Source organism: Aulonocara stuartgranti (genome assembly GCF_965226115.1).
Source record: "Aulonocara stuartgranti genome assembly, chromosome: 9".
NCBI classification, from domain to species: domain Eukaryota; kingdom Metazoa; phylum Chordata; class Actinopteri; order Cichliformes; family Cichlidae; genus Aulonocara; species Aulonocara stuartgranti.
Genome location: NC_138960.1, coordinates 13,310,079 through 13,333,610, shown reverse-complemented (window position 1 = coordinate 13,333,610; position 23,532 = coordinate 13,310,079). Strand labels below are relative to the sequence as shown.

At 41.2% G+C, this 23,532-nt stretch overlaps 1 protein-coding gene across 4 annotated transcripts in view; it reads right to left on the bottom strand.

Moving 5' to 3' along the window:
• The window catches only part of LOC309714707 (uncharacterized protein), a 138,142-nt gene that overhangs the window by 101,260 nt on the left and 13,350 nt on the right, over nucleotides 1-23,532 (bottom strand). Inside the window, exons 2-5 of one of the 4 annotated variants that reach the window (XM_082547347.1) lie at nucleotides 7,203-7,315; nucleotides 5,110-5,215; nucleotides 2,390-2,986; nucleotides 68-2,258 (exon numbers count right to left, since the gene is read on the bottom strand). The exons of 1 other annotated variant lie outside the window; for it this stretch is intronic. In XM_082547347.1, the coding sequence (XP_082403473.1) occupies nucleotides 1,572-2,258; nucleotides 2,390-2,986; nucleotides 5,110-5,127 (1,302 nt within the window). In that variant the 5' untranslated portion in view covers nucleotides 5,128-5,215; nucleotides 7,203-7,315 and the 3' untranslated portion in view covers nucleotides 68-1,571. Of the gene's footprint in view, nucleotides 1-67; nucleotides 2,259-2,389; nucleotides 2,987-5,109; nucleotides 5,216-7,202; nucleotides 7,316-17,908; nucleotides 19,043-19,367; nucleotides 19,965-23,532 lie in introns of those variants that run through there. 2 more of the 4 variants (XM_082547346.1, XM_082547345.1) reach the window with 2 other exon arrangements.

Genomic DNA, 23,532 nt, shown 5'->3' with positions numbered 1-23,532 from the left:
AATGTGGAGGACCAGTTGTTTTAGATTCAGCAAAATCAAGGCACTCAAAAAGATCCTCTGGAAAAGATTAAAATTCTTGGAACAGAGTTTAATACACAGAATTATATCAACAGGAAGAAAATACAGTTTTTCTTGCCTTCTGGCAGCTGAGGCGAGAAAAAAACAATCCCAGGTTGCAAAAACTTCATTAATATAATTGTAGATAATATTTGACCTAAATATGCGGGTCTTGTGATTTTAAACACGTAGGTTAGATGCTTATCACAGTGATTCCATTATTTAACCACTCCAGTGTATGTATAGTGTATACATGTCAGTATAAGTCAAGTGTATACAGGTATATATGTCATACAGTTGCAGTGGCCTCATTGTTCTGACAAAGAAAACAAACCTATCGACTACACTACACAATGGAAACATGGTAACAAATAGGGATGGGAATCCTTTAAGTTTTATCCGATACCGGTGTCAAACTGGAAATTTTGAAACCGTGCCGGTGCTCGAACCGGAGGTTAAAGAATGGAAAACACAAACTTTGTAGAAAAACCTCTTGTGTTTTTATTTTTAGCAGTCTTCTTCTGCAAAATGATAACCAAGTTAGCCTTTTCTGTTGATACAACATACCTCCTTTGGTTGGAACCGGTGCTACACTGGCAGGGCTAGAGGCCAGGACTCCACTCTTCGGGTTCTTGGGGGATATTGCTAACTGCGGGTCCGATAACAGGCACCACATCTGCAGTAGATGTGCTCGGTGTGAGGTCTTGCAGCAAGCTATCAAATACGGTGCATTTTCTAGCTTTTACAAAAACGCTATACATCACCAGGTGCTTCATCAGATTCAAGGTGTTACCTCCTTTGCACAGTATCACCTTAAAGCACTTGTTGCAGACTGCTGAGTTTGCATCTTTTGCTGTGAAGTACAGCCAGACTTTTGAGTGCTTCGCCTTGGGCATTTTCAATCTGTAGCTCTGTTGCAGGGTGTTTTGGTACAATTCTTTATTCATGGCTGTGTTTTGGGGCAAAATTGTGAGCCGACTCCATTGAATGAGAAGCAACCCCACACATAAATGGTCTCAGGATGCTTTACTGTTGGCATGACACAGGACTGATGGTAGCGCTCACCTTTTCTTCTCCGCAAAAGACTTTTTCCCAAACAATCGGAAAGATGCTTCATCTGAGAATATGACTTTGCCCCAGTCCTCAGCCGTCCATTCACCGTGTTTACATGTTTTTCAATAAATTAAATCATGTTAACATGAAATGAACAGAAAAGGAAAATTGTGACAACAAAATCTCTTTCTGACTTCTTTAGAAATATGTATTTTTCCAGCTCCAGTCCGTAAAGTTAATCTCCAACAAGTAGGACAAAGGATCTGACCTGCAGCTCAGACGGGATCTACCCTCACCCTGAGCTCACCTGGTCCACCAGCCCTTCATCCAGCATCACTAACAACAACACAACAGCCCATCAGACTGAGCAGCAGCTTTACAGCACTGGCAGAAACAGGAAGAGAGCAACCTTCAGAAAAAGAGATTATACATCCATCCATCCATCCAGTGGAACATTTTAATCAGATCTTTATAGGAGATTCGATCTGAACTCTGTGGAGCCTGATCTCAAGGGTTTTAAGTCTGACACTGAAACCAGAGGAACTTTCTGTCTCTTCAGATTCACTGTGATCCAGTGATGGGAGTGATTTCAGTCCTGAGTGATCACGCTGATGTTTGCACAGAGCAGACAATGAGGTGAATGTTTGGGCACATTGGTAACAGTGAAACAGTTTATTAGTAACGTGGGATCGTTTGTGTTTGGAGTATGAACTGAGATTCCTGAAGCTCTTGTCACACTGGTCACAGCTGTAGTTTCCTTCCATGTGTGTACGTTCATGCTTGTTACGATGACCTGATCGTGAGAAGCTTTTTTCACAGTGTCTGCACTTGTATGGTTTCTCTCCTGTGTGGACTCGTTTGTGTGTTTTAAGGTGACTTGCAGTGGTGAAGGATGACCCACACTGATCACAGAGGTGCTTTTTAACCCCACTGTGAATCAGTTCATGTTGTTTTAACTCAGTTGATGTGGGGAAGCTACTCCCACATTCTTTGCAGTATTTCAGTTTGTCTCCAGTGTGTCTACGTTGATGTCTTTTTAGGGAGACTTGCCAACTGAAAGTTTTTCCACAGAGGTCACAACAAAAGTCTTTCCCACCACCACGGTGATGACAGGGTTGAGAACTGGATCCATCTGTGTCGCTCTGCTTCTAAACAAAGACACAAAGACAGTCCTTCAACATTTTTATCCTGAACGTCGCCTGAAATAAAGAGCATCTCTGCAGACGTCCAATTACATTTTACTGTTTCAGTTAACACAGATAAAAATATAAATACATACCTCACAGTAACTGCACTTGGAGAGTCTCTTTCTGGTGTGGATCTTTTGGTGTTGTTTCAGGTGATGTGGAGCTTTAAAAGTCTTCTCACACAGGTCACATTTATAAGGTCGTTCCTCAGTGTGGGTAAACATGTGTAGTTTTAACTGCCTGTTGGTTGTACACTGTCTGCCACACTGTTCACAGCAGTACACATCATGTCCGGTGTGAATGCGTAGGTGTGTATTTCGGTACCCTCTCTGGCTGAAGGTTTTTCCACAAATCTCACAGCTGTATGCCTTAATTCCAGAGTGGGCAACTACATGCTTCTTTAAGTGGCTACTTTGAGTAAAAGCTCTGCCACACTGATCACAGCTGTACGCTTTAACTCCACTGTGGATGAGTTGGTGTGATTTTAGGGAAGCCTTCAAGGAAAAAGACTTTCCACACAAGTCACAGCTGAACGGTCTCTCTCCAGTGTGGATGACCTGATGAAGTTTTAGTGTAAACTTCCTAGCAAACTCTTTTCCACACTCGTCACAGGTGTGTGTTTTCTCTCTCTTTCTTGGTTGAGGTTTGTCGGCCTCCTGAGAGCGCTGACTTCTCGCTCCATGTTGGTCCTGCAGTGACAGAGATACAAACAGAGGCAGTGAGTGAAATGCAGTCGTGGAACAGACTCAACCTTCAAACTCCCTCCATTAACACTAGTTTTAAAACTGAAGGTGGAGTGTGGCACCAAACACCTTAAAGGTCTCTTATCCACACCTGCTGGTAGTTCTAACACATTACATCCAACCTGGTGTTAAAAATAATTCATGACTAGGGATGGGTATCGTTTAGGTTTTATCCGATACCGGTGCCAAATCGGTACTTTTGAAACGGTGCCGGTGCTCAAACGGTACTCAAACCGGTGCTTAAAGAATGGAGAACACAAAATTGGTCCAAAAACCTCTCATGTTTTTTGTAAAAAGATAACAATGTTAGCCTTTTCTGCAGCTATGGGGCATATATGGTATCACTCTTGGCTGGAAGCAGTGCTTAAACAATGGAAAAAACACAAACTTTGTCCAAAAACCTCTCATGTTTAACTGTTTTCCACTTTTTCTTTGGGCATTTTAGCCTTTTTGGCCAGGGTGAATGGAGTATCTGCCATCAAACAAGAAGACAGCCGCATGTAGCTATGATGATGTTTGCTAGTTCACCTTACATGCATTAATGTAATAACGTGGTTAGCCTACTCAACGTAAATTACACACGAACAACATTAAGCTACTCACGCAGAGAAGAACGGCTACTGCTGCCATCATCATCCTCATCATTTCTGCTACACTGGCAGGGCTAGGGGCCAGGACTCTCCTCTTCATGTTTTTGGGGGATGTTGCATAACAGGCAACCCACCCGCAGTAGATGTGCTCGGTGTGAGGTCTCGCAGCAAGCTATCAAATACGGCGCATTTCTGGGCTTTTAAAAAAAAAACGCTATGCGTCGCCAGGTGTTTCATCAGATTCGAGGTGTTACCTCCTTTGACAGTATCACAGTATCAGCTTAAAAGCACTTGTTGCAGGCTGCTGAGTTTGCATATTTTGCTGTGAAGTACAGCCAGACTTTGACCGCTTCGCCTTGGACATTTTTAATCTGTAGCTCTGTACCTAGGCCCGCCTATTATCCTCGGAAACGTAAAATGATTGGCTAGAAGTGTATCACAGCTCAGGAAAAAAAAGCACCAAAATAAAGCAGCGAAATGTGCGCTGCTTTTCAGTCTGGTTACTACCGTTTATGTCAGAACGACACCGGTACCCATCCCTATTCATGACTGTTCAAACACTAAAATCATGCCCATCCCTCCTGCTGTACACAAACATTAAGACTAGCATGCTAACACACTCAGAAAAGTAATAAATGTTTACCAGGTCTATACTTTTTTTTATATTTCACGTTGCTGTTTCCTATTAGATATTTTTATACCGGTGCAACGAATCAAAAAGAATTCATGACTGTTCAAACGTTTCACTGTAGAAAACATTGGATAAATTTTTGATTAAAGGCGATTAAATGTCATTCATTTTCAATCTATATTAATAGCATTTCAATTTGTATGAGCAAAAAAAACTAAAAAAAGGGGAAAATATACAGACTTAATGTGTTTACTGCCTGATACCGGGCTACCGTTGTGGTGCTTTGAACGTGTTTTTGCAGTGATGAACCAATATTAAGTCTGGTCGAACGACAATAATACCAATAATAATAATATTATTATTATTAATAGTAATCAGAATAATAAAAACAACAACAACAATAATAATAATGTACTTCCACAGCATGTCTTTTATCCCAACCACTCTCTGCAGATGGCCCCACCCCTCTGTGAGCCTCATTCTGCTGGAGGTTTCTTCCTGTTAAAAGGGAGTTTTTCCTTCCCACTGTCGCCAAAGTGCTTGCTCAAAGAGGGTCATATAATTGTTGGGTTTTTCTCTGTATGTATTAATGTAGGATCCACATTACAATAAAAAGCACCTTGAGGCGACTGTTGTTTTGATTTGGTGCTGTATAAGTAACACTGAATTGAAAATGTAATTAATACTACTACTAATAATAAAGAATAACAATTGCTTGTGACTTCTTAATGTTTGTAAACACAATTTAAAAATACATAATAAAATGCAACACAGTGATATAACAGGTTGGGAGGATGAGAGTTTTAGACGTGACTGATTATTTGGTGAAACTGTGATATTTTCCTCACCTTCTGTGTTGAGCTCATTGTTTCCTCTGTAGTGACTCAGCTGAGTCCAGATGGCTGAAAATGTTCCACTGCTGCTCCGTCAGACTCTTCTCCTCCTGCTGATCAGCTGGGACACAAAACAGATCTTTGTTAGGCTCCACACTGCACTGAAGAGTCAAAGTGTCTCATATGTTCATCTGACAACACAAAGTACAAATTTCACTCTGATTGCTTGTAGAAATCTTGTGAGACGTGTTGTGCTGCAAAGTGAGGAAACTCTCTCACTCACTTATACTTCAGGAGGAACTTTGTGACATTGGCTCTAATATTCTAAGCAGCCCTTTACTATGACTGGGCCAGAAAGTCCTATTTGAAGGTTTGGGAGAAGGACCATGTTAAAGGTGGATTGGGGTTTATACACTTTGTTATGATACAGGTAAGGCTGTAAGAGCCTGAGAAGGTGTCCTGAATGAACCTCTAAAACCAGTTTTCAGCTAACGACTCTGCTTCAGTCTGGAAAACAGCAACTACAAGTTTAAAGACTCCATCAACAATTCACACCCAGCAACAGCCTGAACAGCTCCTCCTGTGGTTTCCACAAACAGGGACAGACCTGTTACTCCCCCACCCCACAATTTCAAATCCTTCAGCCCCCCAGTCCCACCACCTCCACCATTCCCCGACGACCACTGATCAAAGCTCATTGATCAAATGCTGTGATTGCAGCGACTCCCCAACTCTCTGAATGGCCATTGATCAGCGGTCTTTGATGAATGAGCTTTGATCAGTGCTTTCCTTCCTGCTTTGACTGCAGCCATAGCTGGACTGGCCATTGGGCATTTGCCCGGTGGGCTGCTGGCGATTTTTTGTTTTTATGGGCCGATCGATTTTTTTTTTTTTTTTTTTGGAAGGGTGTAAATAATGAAAGGTGTTGGAAAGGAGGTGCAGAAAAAATTAGGGCCAACAAGAAACAAGGCCTTCAGGCAGACGCTGCTAAATGTGTAAAAATAATTGAAATGTTTGGCGGTAGCTATGGCATAGCTTCCACAGATTTAGCAACATCAGCAAGTGGTGGAGGCCAGCAGGTGGATAAGGGAAAGGGGAGGCAAGAGGAGGAGAGACCCGAGGCGGCCGCCGGTCATAGTGGCTTAGGAACTGAACTTCAGGTAAGAAGTTATGATCTGGGCCCTATTTCAGGAAGCCGGTTTAGAAAACTCAGAGTGAAAAACGATACTCAGGGTTGAGTAACCCCGAACTGTCTAACTCGGAATATTCGGTTTCAGAAAGGCTGATAACAAGTAGTTCAATCAACGCGGAGTTCCTTTAACCCCAAATTAAGCGCGCGCACGAGGATACATAAAGCCCTGATTAGTGGAGCACAGATTAAGCGAGTCACCATGGAGACGGAGGGAAAGAAGGCGCGGTCAATGTATTTTACAGCGCTTGAGGCCGAAATTCTGATGGCAGCATATGCCGATAACATGCAAATTTTGCAGAAAAAAAGTAACACAGCCTGAGCTGCAAAAGAAAGGGAGCACGCATGGCAAAACATAGCCGACAGAGTCAATGCGTGAGTGTAAATTTAGGGATTCCCACCCATTTAACACGTTATTATATTTTATTTTTTATCTCATACATTTTATTTTGTGACGTGATGTGAGCGCAGGTGCAACCCAACAGGCCCCAAACGTGCCTGGCAGCAAGTAAAAATGAAATATAAAAATATAGTCCAAACAGGTAAGGTGAAATTGTATTATGAGCCATAGTGCTTGGTCTGTTTGTCCGATGTAAATCAATTGCAGTTAGAGGCTACATTAATTTTCTTTCTGTAAGCACTTATTGAAATTATCTGAGCACATTTCAAGTACATATTTGCTTACTCTGTATGCTCAAATGTGACCCGTTATAGCCACTAGAAAAAAAGCGGAGGCCCGAAAAACAGGTGGGGGTCCTCCACCACCACCACTCACAGAGCCTGGCCACTTTTGGCTTCCACATTTGTGATAATGTTGGCAGCATCACATATGATCTTCACAGTGCAGAGAACACAAATTAGCATCCATTACTATAATGAAATAATTTGTTAGTTTGAAATGCTACAGGGAACTATGTACCTGTACATTAATGCTGTGGAAAGACTTCCTGTTCACATAGTCTCCTTCATTTACTGAAGGAGCCATGATTGGAATGTCAGTGCCATCTATACAGCCAATCACGCCTGGGAACCCTGAAAATAAATGTAAAATTTAAGTAGTAGTTCAAATATCACCACATCATGAATTAAGTTTTGTTCATCCTGATACCTGCAATTTTGTGGAATCCCTCTTTGATGAATCTTGTGGGTCTATGACCGGGGAACACCACAAACGAGTGCAGGAGACGTTTTTAATGCAGTACAGTTGTTATTATTAAACCCCTGTCACATTCTGACCGTTAAAATGAATAACATTCATATATGAAATGAAATTGTTTCAAGTAAACTGTATATGGTGTTAAATAGGCCTAAACTACTGTACTTTAATGTCGGCATTAAGGGCTGTACTTCAAGAGCCATATATTTTATGAGATGGTACTCATTGTGATATATAGAGGACAGCAGGAGCAGAACAGACACACAGCAATAACCAACAACAACCCTGCAAGTGGACCTATTTTGGGGGTACTTGTGTATCATGTCAGCACTGTGCAATGCTCTATGTGACAAATATTAAAAAATAAATTTCATTAGTATAGATGAAATATTTTGTTCTCTACAAATGCCAGGCAGCCCTGAAACCCTCTGAACTCTAATGTTCACAATCCAATAAATCGATAGACTTTGAGGAGCATGAATTAGACTGGATAAGAATTTTTATGGAACTTCTTTTATCCTGGACCTGGAAGAATCCTTGACCCCAAGCAAGCTCATGCCATCCCCCTGTACCCAGCTCCACTTGTTTGTGAAACAAAGCTGTGTCCCATTGGTTCTCCTGTTTGGTCTACCTTAGTAATTTGGACATCCTCAACAAAACGAACAGTAAGTATGGAAAATTCAAGTCCATGTCAAGTTCTTGTTAACAGGAAGAGAAAAAGTGTCTCATCAGTTTGATACCTGCTACGTGAAGGTGTTAGAGAAGATTTGCATCAATAAGATTTCTTTTTCTGGTCTATTGTGGTTACTTGTGAGTTTAGACTATTCAGACATCTATGAGGGCTGTGATAAGAGAAGGAGAAGGTTTTAGAGATGTTAAAAGTTAGCCTATACTTTCACAATTTAAAACACTCTAAACACAGTTACTCCTGCTACAGAACCTGCTGCCTTCTGGTGGTGTCTAATAATCTTAGGCTCCTCCTCAATTCAGAGATGGTCTTTCCCTTTTCACGTAAATGGCCTCCTTGACTCCGCCCTCAAACCAGCATTCCTCCCTGTCCAGGATGTGTACATTCTCATCATTGAAAGAGTGTCCACTGGCCTGTAGGTGTGAATAGACTGCAGAGTCCTGGCCTGACGAGGTAGCTCTTCTGTGTTGTGCCATCCTCTTAGCCAGAGGTTGTTTGGTTTCCCCGATGTATAAATCCTGGCAATCCTCCTGGCACTTAACAGCGTACACTATGTTACTCTGTTTGTGTCGGGGGACCCGATCCTTAGGGTGGACCACTTTTTGGTGCAGCATGTTTTGGGGTTCATAAGCCACAGACACCCGGTGTTTAGAAAAAATGTGTCTCAACTGCTCCGATACTCCTGAGACACATGGGATCACTACAGGTTTTCGCTTGGGCAGCGGTTGTCCTTCTCTCCTGGATCAGCTGGAGCTTTCTTTAGGTGCCTTTCCCGCTTTGACAAAAGTGCAGCTGGGATAACCACATTTACTCAAGGCCTTCTTGATGTGCTGTTCACCTGCCTCCCTGGCCGCTGTGTCAGTGGGGATGGGGTTCGCTCTGTGTTGTAGCGTCCTGATGACACCCAGTTTGTGCTCCAGTGGATGATGAGTCAAACCTTGGATACTGATCCGTATGTGTAGGTTCCCGGTACACGTCAGCTTTTAGATGTACAGCCATTACTGATGGAAATCTCACAGTCTAAGAAGGCTAACCTGCCACTTTTCATGTCCTTCCTGCTGAATTTGATGTGTCTCCTTATCTTTCCTCATGTGGTGCATTTTCCATTGTTATACCTCTCTGACCTGTCTTCCCCATGTGATGTTTTTGTGTAATGTATGTATGGTTGGAGGGTAAGATGGCTCTGCCCTTGCGTGCAATAGGTCGGCAGCCTTAACATGAAATTTCCCCTTGTGGGACTAATAAAGGTATATCAATCAGTCAATCAATCTATCAATCAACTAGGGAAGCAGATGCCATTTCGGTTGCCAAAGCAATATATAAGAATATCATCCCAGAACACGGGATTCCGGAGACTATTTATAGTGATGATGGTCCACACTTTGTAAATGAAGTGATTGGATTAATGGCACAGCATCTAGGGATAACACTAAAACATCATTGTTCATATCACCCACAAAGTGCAGGGTTGGTAGAGAGAACTAACGGCACAGTAAAGCTAAGACTTAGGAAGTCAATGGAAGAGACAGGCAGGACATGGTTAGACTGTATAGAACTCGTTAAGATGTACATGAGGATTACTCCAACAGAGAACGGTCTGACTCTTTGAGATTATATATGGTAGAGCATTTAGAGTTTTAGTCTTCTGTAGTGATGATAGAAAAGCAGAAGAGAGAGCACATTAGCAGATTGGATGCTCAAAATGTTTAAAAGTAAAGAAGTCATGAGAACAAATGATCTGCCAGATGATTCTGTTTCTCCTCAGGAGCAGAGTCTGAAGTCTGGAGATTGGATGTTGATAAGGCCATGGAGACGAAGTACTAAGTTCTTACTGCAGGTTTTCATAGAAAGTATAGAGAATAACAACCTCCCTCCTACTCTTACTCAGGGTCTCATAACACTTATTCCAAAGCCAAACAAAGACTTACTTCTTATTGATAATTGGAGACCCATCTGTCTGCTCAATAATGACTATGAGATTATGGCTTTAGTACTTGCTAACAGAATTAAAGAGTTCTTGGATACAATTATCAATGAGACACAATCAGGCTTAATGAGAAATAGACACATTTCTCATAACATTAGACTGGTTTTGGATCTACTTGATTACTCTGATTTGGTATTTGACAATAGCTTCATTCTCTTCCTGGAGTTTTAAAAGGCCTTTGCAAGGGTGTAGACTTGGTTGTGGCATTGGTGGGGACGGCTGATTCGACCATCGAACCCTGCCCCGTTTCTTATTTTTTCCTTTTTGTTTTTGCTTCTTGATAAAAAAAAAAAAGGAGAAATATACTTGCCTGCATATGCTATTCTACATGCTTTTAAACCGTTTAAAATTACAATTCATAGTTTTATATGTGCATTATATAATGTTAAATTACTATTAAACAAATGACTGACTAAGTATTTCAGGCTTTAGTTTACTTCAGCCATATATCATATAAATCAGGTATCATACAAAAGTAAAAATACAGTCATGACAATAAAAGAATATGACTTTAAGGACTTAACAACATTACTTCAGTTATAGTGCACCAACATCTCTGACACATTAGCACTAAGGGAACACTGAAAGATCTGGTGGGTTTTGTCCATAAAACTACTCATCTAAGATTACCACAAAGTAAAAGATCTCTCAGCAACATTATGCAACATTTTAGGCACTACTGCCCTCTATCAGATAGGGGGCTGAGATGTTTTATTCTAAACATGAACTACTGTTACAGCAACAGACATGGACTACATGCCCCACACAACAAACACATGCCTGCTCCTAGGGATGCACCGATACCGATACCGGCATCGGCCTCGATACCACATTTTCTAAAGTATTCGTACTCGTTAAAAGTCCCCCAATACCGAGGACCAATACCACGGTCTGAGACCTCTCTATGTTTGACTGGCATGTAAGGGGTTAATCACAGGCGCCGAGTGCCCGCCCCCAGGCCCCGGCTGCAGCTCAGAGCGGGGAGAAAGTGAGGCGAGACATATCAGCTCTGTGGAACTATTTCAAAGTGAACGAAGACGCGAAAACAAAGGCGGCCTGCAAATTGTTCTCAGCGAAATTGTCCAGAGGAGGCTCTAAAGGTAGTGCATTTAACACAAGCAATTTAATCAAGCACCTAAAATCCCAACACAACAACGAGTACAAAGAGTTTACCCACGCTTATTTACCCACGCTTATTAGCACAGAGGAGCATAGCTGATGCTATAGCAGTGGGACGGAAAATAGTTGGGCATTTTAAACATTCCGCCTTAGCCTACACCCGCCTCGAGGACATTCAGGGACAGCTCAACTAGCCAATAAAGAGACTACAGCAGGACGTACAGACTCGCTGGAACAGCACGTATTACATGCTCCAGTCCCTCATTGAGCAAAAGCGAGTGCTGGGCGTGTATGTGTCCGAGCACAAACTCCCTGACTATCTCACCGCTCACCAATGGGCTCTTATGGAGACAACTGTTGCCATCCTCGCCCCCTTTGAGAAACTAACCAAAAAAAGTGAGCAGCTACGACGCACCAGCCTCTGATGTCATCCCAGCTGTGACTGTGCTAGTGAGACTTCTAAACAGAGAAACAGACGAACAAATTTAAAATTAAATTTTGTTTTTTTATAATTATTTATTCTGTAATATGTTGCATACAACATGCTTTTCATTTTAAATAAATGTTCTTAATTCCAAACTAGTCCCTTGTTTGTTTGTTTTTTGTTAAATTATAGGACTAAAGCTGTTACCTGCAAATTTAAATCATGTTTTTATTAAGTACTCGGTATCGGTATCGGTGAGTATTGAAATGCAAGTACTCGTACTCGTACTCGTTTCCAAAAAAGTGCTATCGGTGCATCCCTACCTGCTCCTCTCGTTAGCTGAAATTAACTGGTGGCATATTTGTTTTACATCTATACTCTCCAGTCTCTCCTTGTGGACATGGCATCACATTATTCATGGTTACATACAATTTTAGACTGATGTGGACCAAACCTAGCTCCTACTTGCCAACCTTGAGACCTCAAAATTAGGGAGACATTCAAAGGGGCTGGGGGGGGATATACATGTACATATACATACAAAAAACTTGATTTTACAGTGTTTATTTATCGGATAAAATAAGTTAAATGTCACCGTTATTATTGTCCGACCGGAAACAGGCCGGGGGTGTCCAAATTCAGAGGCTGTGTCCACCTGAGAACCCGGCCTTTGTGGTCTAAGTGGGCCGGGTCCTCCGAAAGCCGGGTAGACCGGAAATGAGCGACTGTGAAATTGGACGGTCTAGCCTTCAGAATTACGTCACCTGCCGTCTGCTCCTTGCTGTCTAAAATATAACCGGACGCTGGTGTAGATGGTCGAATAAACTGCTGTTTTCACACAGCAGTTTATTCAGCTGTGTGAGAACCCTGGAGGAATTCTCCTGAGGGATTAATAAAGTTTTATTTAATCTAATTTAATCTAATAACTTTAATCTCAGCCAAAACCATTTACTCACCAACAAATAAAACACAGAAACAGGCCAAACAATAACATGTTTAAGTTATTTGTGTCATGATCGGCTGTGTGGCAGGCGGGAGGAGGACCCAATCGCAAGATTCACAAACACGGGGATAAACTCAAAAGCAGCTTTATTGCTGACAGGCAGAACATAGGAAATACAGAACTCAACTAAACTGGGAATTGTGACCAGGAGATATTTTATTTTGTATTCTTATGATCACAGTTATAATCAGAAGTATCAATCATTAATCATTTACCATTGTTGAACCAGTTGACAGAATAATCTTTGAACCATATCTATGTTAACATTAATCTACACAGATTATCAGTACTTTAATCAGTCTATTGTTGTTCTGTACTATTCATGTTATTTGCTTAAAGCTGTTTCACAGTTCTGTAATCACTCAGAAGCCTGTGGGGCCTGCTGGACCCTGCCTTGGTTCTATGTTCAGTTCTGCACGTACACAGGCCTTTAGTAAGAATAGGAGGGTCGTCTGAGGACAGATATACTTTCACAAAAGGCACGAATGTAATACACACTTGTTTTCTCTAACAACTAACAGTTGATGTCCATATTAGGTAAACTCTCTGAACAGGCCCAAAACTGTTATCATTTCCAGTAAGGTCTGACTGTGTTACGTCATCATGGGATCATGGGTTATATAAGGATGGGGAGCGGTCCACTCTTTGGAGATCTGTGGCTGTACGCTTGTCTTCCCTAGAACGATTAATTGAGACTAATCGCTACTAACCTGAAACTGAGGAGGTTCTATATAAGGAGGAATTAAAACAGGTATAAAATGCATCTGATCTTTAATTGCAGGTGGGACCATGAAGATTTTTTGGTACAGATTGCAGGTTGTTGCTCATTATTGAAGTGTGCTCATAAAGGTAAAAGCTATATAGGGGGTCTATCATTTGGTCTGTGTTTTAATAATTTAGGTATGGCAAAATTAAAGGTTTCTAGACAATTTAGGGAACGAGTGAGAAGCATAATTAGATGATCAGAAACTGAGTACTACACTCAAGTTAGAATTAAGAATGCCCAATTTGTTTGAGGTCTGTTGTTCATTTTTATACACACATTGCAAATGTGCTTATAAGGAGCTGGCACTTAGTCTGTGAAGGTCAAAAGCTTCATCCGACAACGGATCGGATTGATATATTGGAGCTATTGACTTCACGTGCAGAGGGTTAAATGCATGCACGCTTACACACATAAGCATGGCATAGGATTGGAATAAACAAAGTCAACAACATTAGGTTAGGAGAGCCAGCGCAGGAGAGGTGTTGGCTTTCTGTCTCTTGCAGAGAAGGGAACAGACACCAGACGGGGACACGGAGATATGGGGATCCTTCACAGCAACTGGGGTCAAGTGTCATGGCCTTGGGGCTCCTTGAGAAGATGGATCCCATAACCACAGCGATAACCAGGAAGGGGTTGGCGAAAACTAGGAACACCAGAGACCAACGAGATCTGTGTAACGACTGAAGGGTGGTATAACCCCGGAAGTCGAAGAAAGAAGAATCTGAGGGCGTTTCTTCACTCCAAGAGGAGGTGGTAAAGGGGCCTGAAGCGTGTCAGGCTGAAACTCGAGTCCGAAGCTAAAAGAACAGCTGGGTTGTGGGAAAATTGGAAAACAACGGAGGCGTTGGGATTGATAAGTGTCATAACGTGTTTGTTTGGTTTGGAAATAAATCCTGGTGTGAGTTGGGCTGGCAAGCCAGCCCAAAGAGGAGGAATGTGACCAGGAGATATTTTATTTTGTATTCTTATGATCACAGTTATAATCAGAAGTATCAATCATTAATCATTTACCATTGTTGAACCAGTTGACAGAATAATCTTTGAACCATATCTATGTTAACATTAATCTACACAGATTATCAGTACTTTAATCAGTCTATTGTTGTTCTGTACTATTCATATTATTTGCTTAAAGCTGTTTCACAGTTCTGTAATCACTCAGAAGCCTGTGGGGCCTGCTGGACCCTGCCTTGGTTCTATGTTCAGTTCTGCACGTACACAGGCCTTTAGTAAGAATAGGAGGGTCGTCTGAGGACAGATATACTTTCACAAAAGGCACGAATGTAATACACACTTGTTTTCTCTAACAACTAACAGTTGATGTCCATATTAGGTAAACTCTCTGAACAGGCCCAAAACTGTTATCATTTCCAGTAAGGTCTGACTGTGTTACGTCATCATGGGATCATGGGTTATATAAGGATGGGGAGCGGTCCACTCTTTGGAGATCTGTGGCTGTACGCTTGTCTTCCCATGCTTCTGTCTTAGAAGTGTGCAATAAAATCACTATGTTTGTCACCTACACGGACTCGGCTGTTTTTCCTTCTTACCCAAACTGAACCAGACGTAACAGAATCAATAAACTAATAGTCGTAGGGAGACACAGGGAATCCACACAGCAATGAGGGAGAACGCGACGCCGAACAGAGGGAGACGCAGACAGAAATACACAGAGGGTTAACGAGGAAAGTGGGAACACACGGGGAACACAGCTGACACAGATAACCATAACGAGACAGGGCGGGGTGAACATAACACTGACGGGAGACGGGCAGAGTCAAACAGGAAGTACAGAGGTTCAGACAGGAGGAGAGAGAGCACGGGGAAAACACAGACATAACGGGCAGGGGAAACATGGAATAAAACATAAGGAGAGACGAGGGCTCACAGATACACAGAGGGGCACACAGGGGGTAAAAGCCACGAAGGGAAAACACACAGGGAACAACATAACAGGGCAACTCAGGAAACAGAACCTAAACAGGGAACTAAATACAAAAATACAAGAGAACTAAGAATACTGGGCCAACACGGCCCAGGACCATGACAATTTGACTTTTACACAGCTACATTCTCGCCTGAAAATGTGTTAACAGTTTATTTTGCGACCCAGAAAGAGTAATAAGAGTAATATTAAAACTAAGTAGCTGCAGTAATAGTATCCATTGTTGGAAACTGGAATTGGCTGGGCCAGTCTAGGATATGGTTTTCAGTTTTGTTGTCCGGGTGTAAAATCGGGAGAAATTGGGGAGAATGGTCGCCCCGGGAGATTATCGGGAAGGGCACTGAAATTCGGGATTCCCCGGAAAAATCGGGAGTGTTGGCATGTATGTCCTAGCATAGCCTGTAACGTTATTGTGACGGACACATTAAATGAGTGAACTTGACTTTATGTGACTCACAGGTTTGTTTGAAAAATACTTTCTTATATCCAGGTTCTTCCTCTTTGCTGCCGTCCTCCTCGCAGCGCAGGTTTGCAGCTGCTGAAACTAAACAGAGCTCCCTGAAAGGCACAGCCAATCACATTGGCCATATTTGTCACATGACGTAGGACTCCAGTAGAGAACTAATTTAACTCTTTCTGCACCACTCGCTGAATGAGAAGCTGACAGATCGTTTTTTACTTACTATCGGGTTTGTTTTTCTTTACTCGAAGAGATCAAATTATTGGTGGGGACAATTCAATAATTGCTGGATATTGGTGGGGACGCGTCCCTTCCGTCCATGCCAAATCTACGCCCTTGCTTTTGACATAACCTCAAAAAAGTGTGAGCTGGCAGGGGACTCCATAATTGGTCATAATGGCTCATTACCTGTGCGGACTCAGACTGTGGAGGCAATAGTAGATACAAAGAGTCAGCCACGCTGTTCAGCACAGAACTTACGGAGCACCAAAACTGCACACATTCCCTTTATCATGATGGCTCGTTTGAAATTTATTTAAAATACGTTTTGAGTTAAAGTTTAAGTTTCTGAGTTAACCTTGGCTACACCTGACCGTGTAAAATCTGACATTAAAAATCTGAAATTACTCAGATGTTAAAGATTATTTTTCAAAAATGATTATCTAATAATTAACTAATAGAGGCAGTATCTTGGTTACATCTCTTGGATGAATGGATGACAGGGTGCTATAGCAGAGGCTTTCATCTGATTAATGCCAGATATTCATGAACTCATGCAGGATTTAATTTTTACTGAAAGAATGTTAAATATCCAAATCCAGCTGTGTGGGTCTTTGTGCTGTCACTGTGCAATGTGGACTGTGCAGCTATGCAGGAGTTTGTTAAAGTGTTGCTTCAGAGACGTCTATAGCTTGGACACAGTATAACGTGGAGCAGTTGCACACTGTTATAATGATTATTTCTTTGCATCTCTGCAGTGTTTTATGATAAAATAAAAATCAAGTGCAAAACACTTGAAATTGATCCAGTGGTTTGTGGTTAAAAAAAATAGCAGTTTTATAAGCTGAGGTTGTCCATTTTCTGACTTTCTTTATATTCTGATAGTTTGTAACAATCTGAAGTGCAAGAAGAATTGTGAAGTAATTTTAAAATATTGTTCCTAATTTAGGAACAACAACACCTGCTTCCATGTCTTGCATTAATATTTTAATAACTTCTCTGCTTATTGACAATTGTTCCTCAGATAATTATATTATCTCTATTTGTACGATACGATGAAGGGAAAACAGGGTACCGTTTTGAAAGTCTTTTAACATTTATTGTATTATTTATTTTTGCAAAATAGATGCATTATACTCCGTGCATTTTCAAAGACAATGACACTTGGGGTTCAAATGAAAGCATTGGGGTGTAACATTAATGAAATGCTCAATTATGATGAATCAGATTCTCCCGCGTCTTCAGAAAGTAAAAATAAACTAAAAGTAAACTTACTGAAAGTAAAAAAAAAAAGGGGTGAAAACTAGCGTATGTGGATAAATCTGGTATATTTACACGGTGAATTCAATACACATTCATATCTGACTCTGCTGCTTTGTCAACAGCAGCTGTGTTGCTTCCAGTCAGTATCACGCGCTGAGCTCTTGTGCCCTCCTCCTCCTTTGCATCCTTTCAACATTTTCATGTACAAAAATGTTGATGCAAAAAATCAGCCATGAAAATCCTCATAAAACAATATTGTTTTTTGCTTCTTTTTTCATAAATGACTCATCATCATCATAATCATCTTTGTTTAGATGCAAGAAGAATCATATAGAAATGAAAAAGGTATAAATCTTCTGACCGAATCTGCTGGGACTGTGTGAGGTCCTGAGGCTAAGAGTAAGGATTTATCCACAGGAGAGCTGCGTTCTTACAAACCATCCCACTGTGTAAACCTGACATCTGTGGAACAGCTGAGCTGTATGATGTGTACAAGGACACAAAACATTATTTACCATCAGATCCCGAGCCCTCCATGTGTTAATCAAGAAACTGCTGCTGTGCTACATCCATAAATAATGAATAAATTAGGAGCTGAAGCTAAAAGGACAGTTTATTTGTACCATCTTCATGTCAACACATTCAAGAACATCACAGATGAAAGAAACATTAAAAACTTCTACACTACATAAAGCTAGAAAAATAGTTTTTCTTTCAGGTGATTTCAGAAAAAACAAAACATCAAAAACCTCCAAGACGCTTTGAAAGAACTAAAAACCTTTATTCTCATGGTCCAATCATGAGTGAACTCCCCGATGAAGCCTTGTGTGCTAAAACATGTCAGAGTTTTAAAAGTTAAACATGAGTTTCCAAAACGTTTTGCTGGAGAACAATGAACTATTTGACTGAGTTTCAATTATTTACAGACGAGCAAAACCAGGACAGAGAAAAAAGGACAAAACTGACTCAGTAAAACGACAGAAAATAAGATCCCATGTAAATCTGTATTATGTAGAAGTTCAGCCCAGCAACCAGTTCAGTTCAACACAAGTTTAAATGATTCTATCTGAACTCTGTGGAGCCTGATCTCAAGCTTTTTGAGTCTGACACTGAAACCAGAGGATCTTTCTGTGTCTTCAGATTCACTGTGATCCAGTGATGGGAGTGATTTCAGCCCTGAGTGATCACGCTGATGTTTGCACAGAGCAGACAATGAGGTGAATGTTTGGGCACATTGGTAACAGTGAAACAGTTTATTAGTAACGTGGGAATGTTTGTGTTTGAAGTATGAACTGAGATTCCTGAAGCTCTTGTCACACTGGTCACAGCTGTAGTTTCCTTCCATGTGTGTACGTTCATGATAGTTATGACTACCTGAATGTGAGAAGCTTTTGTCACAGTGTCTGCACTTGTATGGTTTCTCTCCTGTGTGGACTCGTTTGTGTTTTTTAAGCTGACCTGCAGTGGTGAAGGATGACCCACACTGATCACAGAGGTGCTTTTTAACCCCACTGTGAATCAGGTCATGTTGTTTTAACTCAGTTGATGTGGGGAAGCTACTCCCACATTCTTTGCAGTATTTCAGTTTGTCTCCAGTGTGTCTACGTTGATGTGTTTTTAGGTTCTTTTGCTGACTGAATGTTTTTCCACAGAGGTCACAACGAAAGTCTTTCCCACCACCACAGTGATGACAGGGTTGAGAACTGGATCCATCTGTGTCACTCTGCTTCTAAACAAAGACACAAAGACAGTGTAAGTCAGTCCTTCAACATTTTTATCCTGAACGTCGCCTGAAATAAAGAGCATCTCTGCAGACGTCCAATTACATTTTATTGTTTCAGTTAACACACTCAGTTTACTGGGCTGCAATAACTACAATACTACCACCATAATACTACAGTAATACTAAAATCGTAACTGACATGAAAATCTGAATAATCACTCAGAGCTGCTTTTCCATGCAGTAGAATTGCTAACATGCTAACACAGTTTAATGAGCAGAGTTGTTCCAAACAGTCAGGCTAAAATGACAAGATAACAATATAAATACATACCTCACAGTAACTGCACTTGTAGAGTCTCTTTCTGGTGTGGATCTGTTGGTGTCGTCTCAGGTAACGTGGAGATTTAAAAGTCTTCTCACACAGGTCACATTTATAAGGTCTCTCCTCATTGTGGGTAAACATGTGTTTTTGTAAGTCTGCGTCTGTTGTAAACTCTTTGCCACACTGTTCACAGCAGTACACATCATGTCTGGTGTGAATGCGTAGGTGTGCATTTCGGTACCCTCTCCGGCTGAAAGTTTTTCCACAGATGTCACAGCTGTATGCCTTAATTCCAGAGTGGCTAACTAGATGATTCTGTAAGTGACCATTTTGAGTAAAAGCTCTGCCACACTGATCACAGCTGTATGCTTTAACTCCACTGTGGATGAGTTGGTGTGTTTTTAGGGAACGCTTCCAGGAAAAAGACTTTCCACACAAGTCACAGCTGAATGGTTTCTCTCCAGTGTGGATGACCTGATGCTGTTTTAGATGACACTTGGAAATAAACTCCATCCCACACTCGTCACAGGTGTGTTTTTTCTCTCTCTTTCTTCTGTGAGGTTTGTCGGCCTCCTGAGAGCGCTGACTTCTCGCTCCATGTTGGTCCTGCAGTGACAGAGATACAAACAGAGGCAGTGAGTGAAATGCAGTCGTGGAACAAACTCAACCTTCAAACTCTCTCCATTAACACTAGTTTTAAACCTGAAGGTGGAGTGTGGCACCAAACACCTTAAAGGTCTCTTATCCCCACCTGCTGGTAGTTCTAACACATTACATCCAACCTGCTGTTAAAAATAATTCATGACTGTTAAAACACTAAAATCAAGCCCATCCCTCCTGATTGTGTACACACACACACACACACACACACACACACACACACACACACACACACACACACACACACACACACTGTTTCTAACACATATTTCTATAATTTTTATAGATTTATACATAATTATTCAGTGATAATAAATCCTGTGTTTGTTTATTTGTTTATTCAAAAGGAACCCCATTAGCTTCCATGTTGCTCGTCTTCCATCAAATACAATCACATAAAATATTATACAATAAAGTGGATTCAAGATATCCACATAATTTGGCTCTTACATCCACAGTGAGGTTTCACAATTAAAATATAAGCAATCAATAATAACTACAACAACAATAACAACAACAATATCAATAACACGGAGGCACATTACAGAAATCTCAAAAACAAATCATCTCTTACAATATTACAACAACTAAAAGTTCTGTAAATCAGCTTTTAAATGTTCATTGAAGTTTTGAATAGTTACTAATTCTCTAATTTTATAAGGTAATTTATTCCACCTGAAAGTTGCTCTAAATATAACAGTTTTACAAAAAGTTACTTTTAACTCGAGGATTTACTAAATTGCAGTTTGTTGAAAATCATGTAATATCATTATGTATTTCATCTGGATACTGCAGCTGAGCAGAAATAAATGTGGTGTGTTTAACAGAATTGAGTTCTTTATAACTGCAAGTAAGCCATAGAATACTTTAGCCTGTACAGGAAGCCAAGAAAGCTGATAATGCATTTCATCGATATTCGTATTAGAGATGGCACCATGCCACTTTTTAATGTCCAATACCGATATCATATGGATATCTGCCGATACGAATCCGATAGTGTTTTTTGTAATCAATAAAACTGTTTTTTAAATAAATATCTTGCTGCATTTTGTATAAGTTCATACTCAAGTTTTAAAAACAAGACACTAAAGCTATTCCGTTATACCAAATGAGCCCTTTCCTCTACTCCCTCTTCACCCACGACTGCAGACCTGCCGATGGTTCTAACACCATCATTAAGTTTGCAGATGACACCACGGTGATTGGCCTCATCAGTGACAACGATGAGGCCGTCTACAGGGAGGAGGTGGATGGTCTGGCTGAGTGGTGCGACACAAACAACCTGCTGCTTAACACCGAGAAGACCAAGGAGCTCATCGTGGACTACAGGAGCAATGCTGACCCACATCCACCCATCTACATTAAGGGGACGGCTGTGGAGCGTGTGAGCAGCTTCAAGTTCCTTGGAGTCCACATCTCCGAGGATCTCATCTGGACGACCAACTGCTCCAAGCTGGTCAAGAAGGCTCACCAGCACCTCTTCTTCTTGAGGACTCCGAGGAAGAACCAAATGTCCTCGTGAACTTTTATCGCTGCACCATCGAGATCATCCTGACCAACTGTATAACAGTCTGGTACGGGAACTGGTCTGCCTCGGAGCAGAGGCAGAGGTTGCATTGCAGAGGGTTGTGAAAACTGCCCAGCCCATCGCCGGAGCACCACTTCCTGCCATAAAAGACATCTACAGGAAGCGGTGTCTGAAAAGGGCTGGGAAAATCATCAAAGACCCCAGTCACCCATCACATTGACTCTTCACCCTCCTGCCCTCTGGGAGGCGCTACAGGAGCCTCCGGACTAAGACCACCAGGTACCGGAACAGCTTCTTCCCCACAGCTGTCAGACTCCTGAACTCTGCCTCCTGACATCTGACCCACGTTAAACTCACGGACTGAACATACACACACCCACAACCACCTACACACACACATACAATGGACAACTGTACCCTCAAACACACAATAATAACACAGACTGAACCACCACTCAAAACCACTAGCACTTTATACAGCCTCTGTAGAAATTATCCACATATCTCTCTTATCTTAACTGCACCACTGTATAAATAATCATTCTGTAAAATACGATAATTTTTAATTCAACAACTGTTTATAACTTGCATATTTCCCATTTCTGTATAGCTGTACATCTCATATTTTTGTATAGTTTTTCCTATTTATATCCTGTTCATAGCTTGTACTCACTACAGCCTGTACATACTTATAGTTATAGCATATTCATAACATACTTCATACCGTGTACATTATAACATGCCATAATAGACCCATTTCTGTAATATACTTACATATCTATATTATTGCTAATATATATATTGTAATATATCTATATCAAGGCTAAAGCACTTCTGGATGGAAGCAAACTGCATTTCGTTGCCCTGTACCTGTGACATGTGCAATGACAATAAAGTTGAATTCTATTCTATTCAAATATTTTATAGTTCAGCAACACACATCAATCTAATAAACTTAAACTTGCACCATCCTTCCTATTCTATTATTATAAAGAGTACTTATCAGAAATATTAAACAACCTAACTAATAGAGTTGCCAACTCCCAGCAAAAATCTCCCAGAACCACCCCCGCCCTCATGATGCTTAATCGACATAATCAACTTTAATTTAATGCACGTGTACATCAAATGCACAGAAATAATCAATCATGTTTCCACAATAATTACCACATTTCCCGGACTACAATGCGCACCTGAATATTAGCCGCACAAGCTAGAATCAGGGGAAAATCCTGTTTCGCACATACAGTGGGGCAAAAAAGTATTTAGTCAGCCACCGATTGTGCAAGTTCCCCCACTTAAAATGATGACAGAGGTCAGTAATTTGCACCAGAGGGACACTTCAACTGTGAGAGACAGAATGTGAAAAAAAAAATCCATGAATTCACATGGTAGGATTTGTAAAGAATTTATTCGTAAATTAGGGTGGAAAATAAGTATTTGGTCACCTCAAACAAGGAAAATCTCTGGCTCTCACAGACCTGTAACGTCTTCTGTAAGAAGCTTTTCTGTCCCCCACTCGTTACCTGTATGAATGGCACCTGTTTGAACTCATCATCTGTATAAAAGACACCTGTCCACAGCCTCAAACAGTCAGACTCCAAACTCTGCCATGGCCAAGACCAAAGAGCTTTCGAAGGACACCAGGAAAAGTATTGTAGACCTGCACCAGACTGGGAAGAGTGAATCTACAATAGGCAAGCAGCTTGGTGTGAAAAAATCAACTGTGGGAGCAATCATCAGAAAATGGAAGACATACAAGACCACTGATAATCTCCCTCGATCTGGGGCTCCACGCAAGATCTCATCCCGTGGGGTCAAAATGATCATGAGAACGGTGAGCAAAGATCCCAGAACCACACGGGGGGACCTGGTGAATGACCTGCAGAGAGCTGGGACCAAAGTAACAAAGGTCACCATCAGTAACACACTACAACGGCAGGGAATCAAATCCCGCAGTGCCAGACGTGTTCCGCTGCTGAAGCC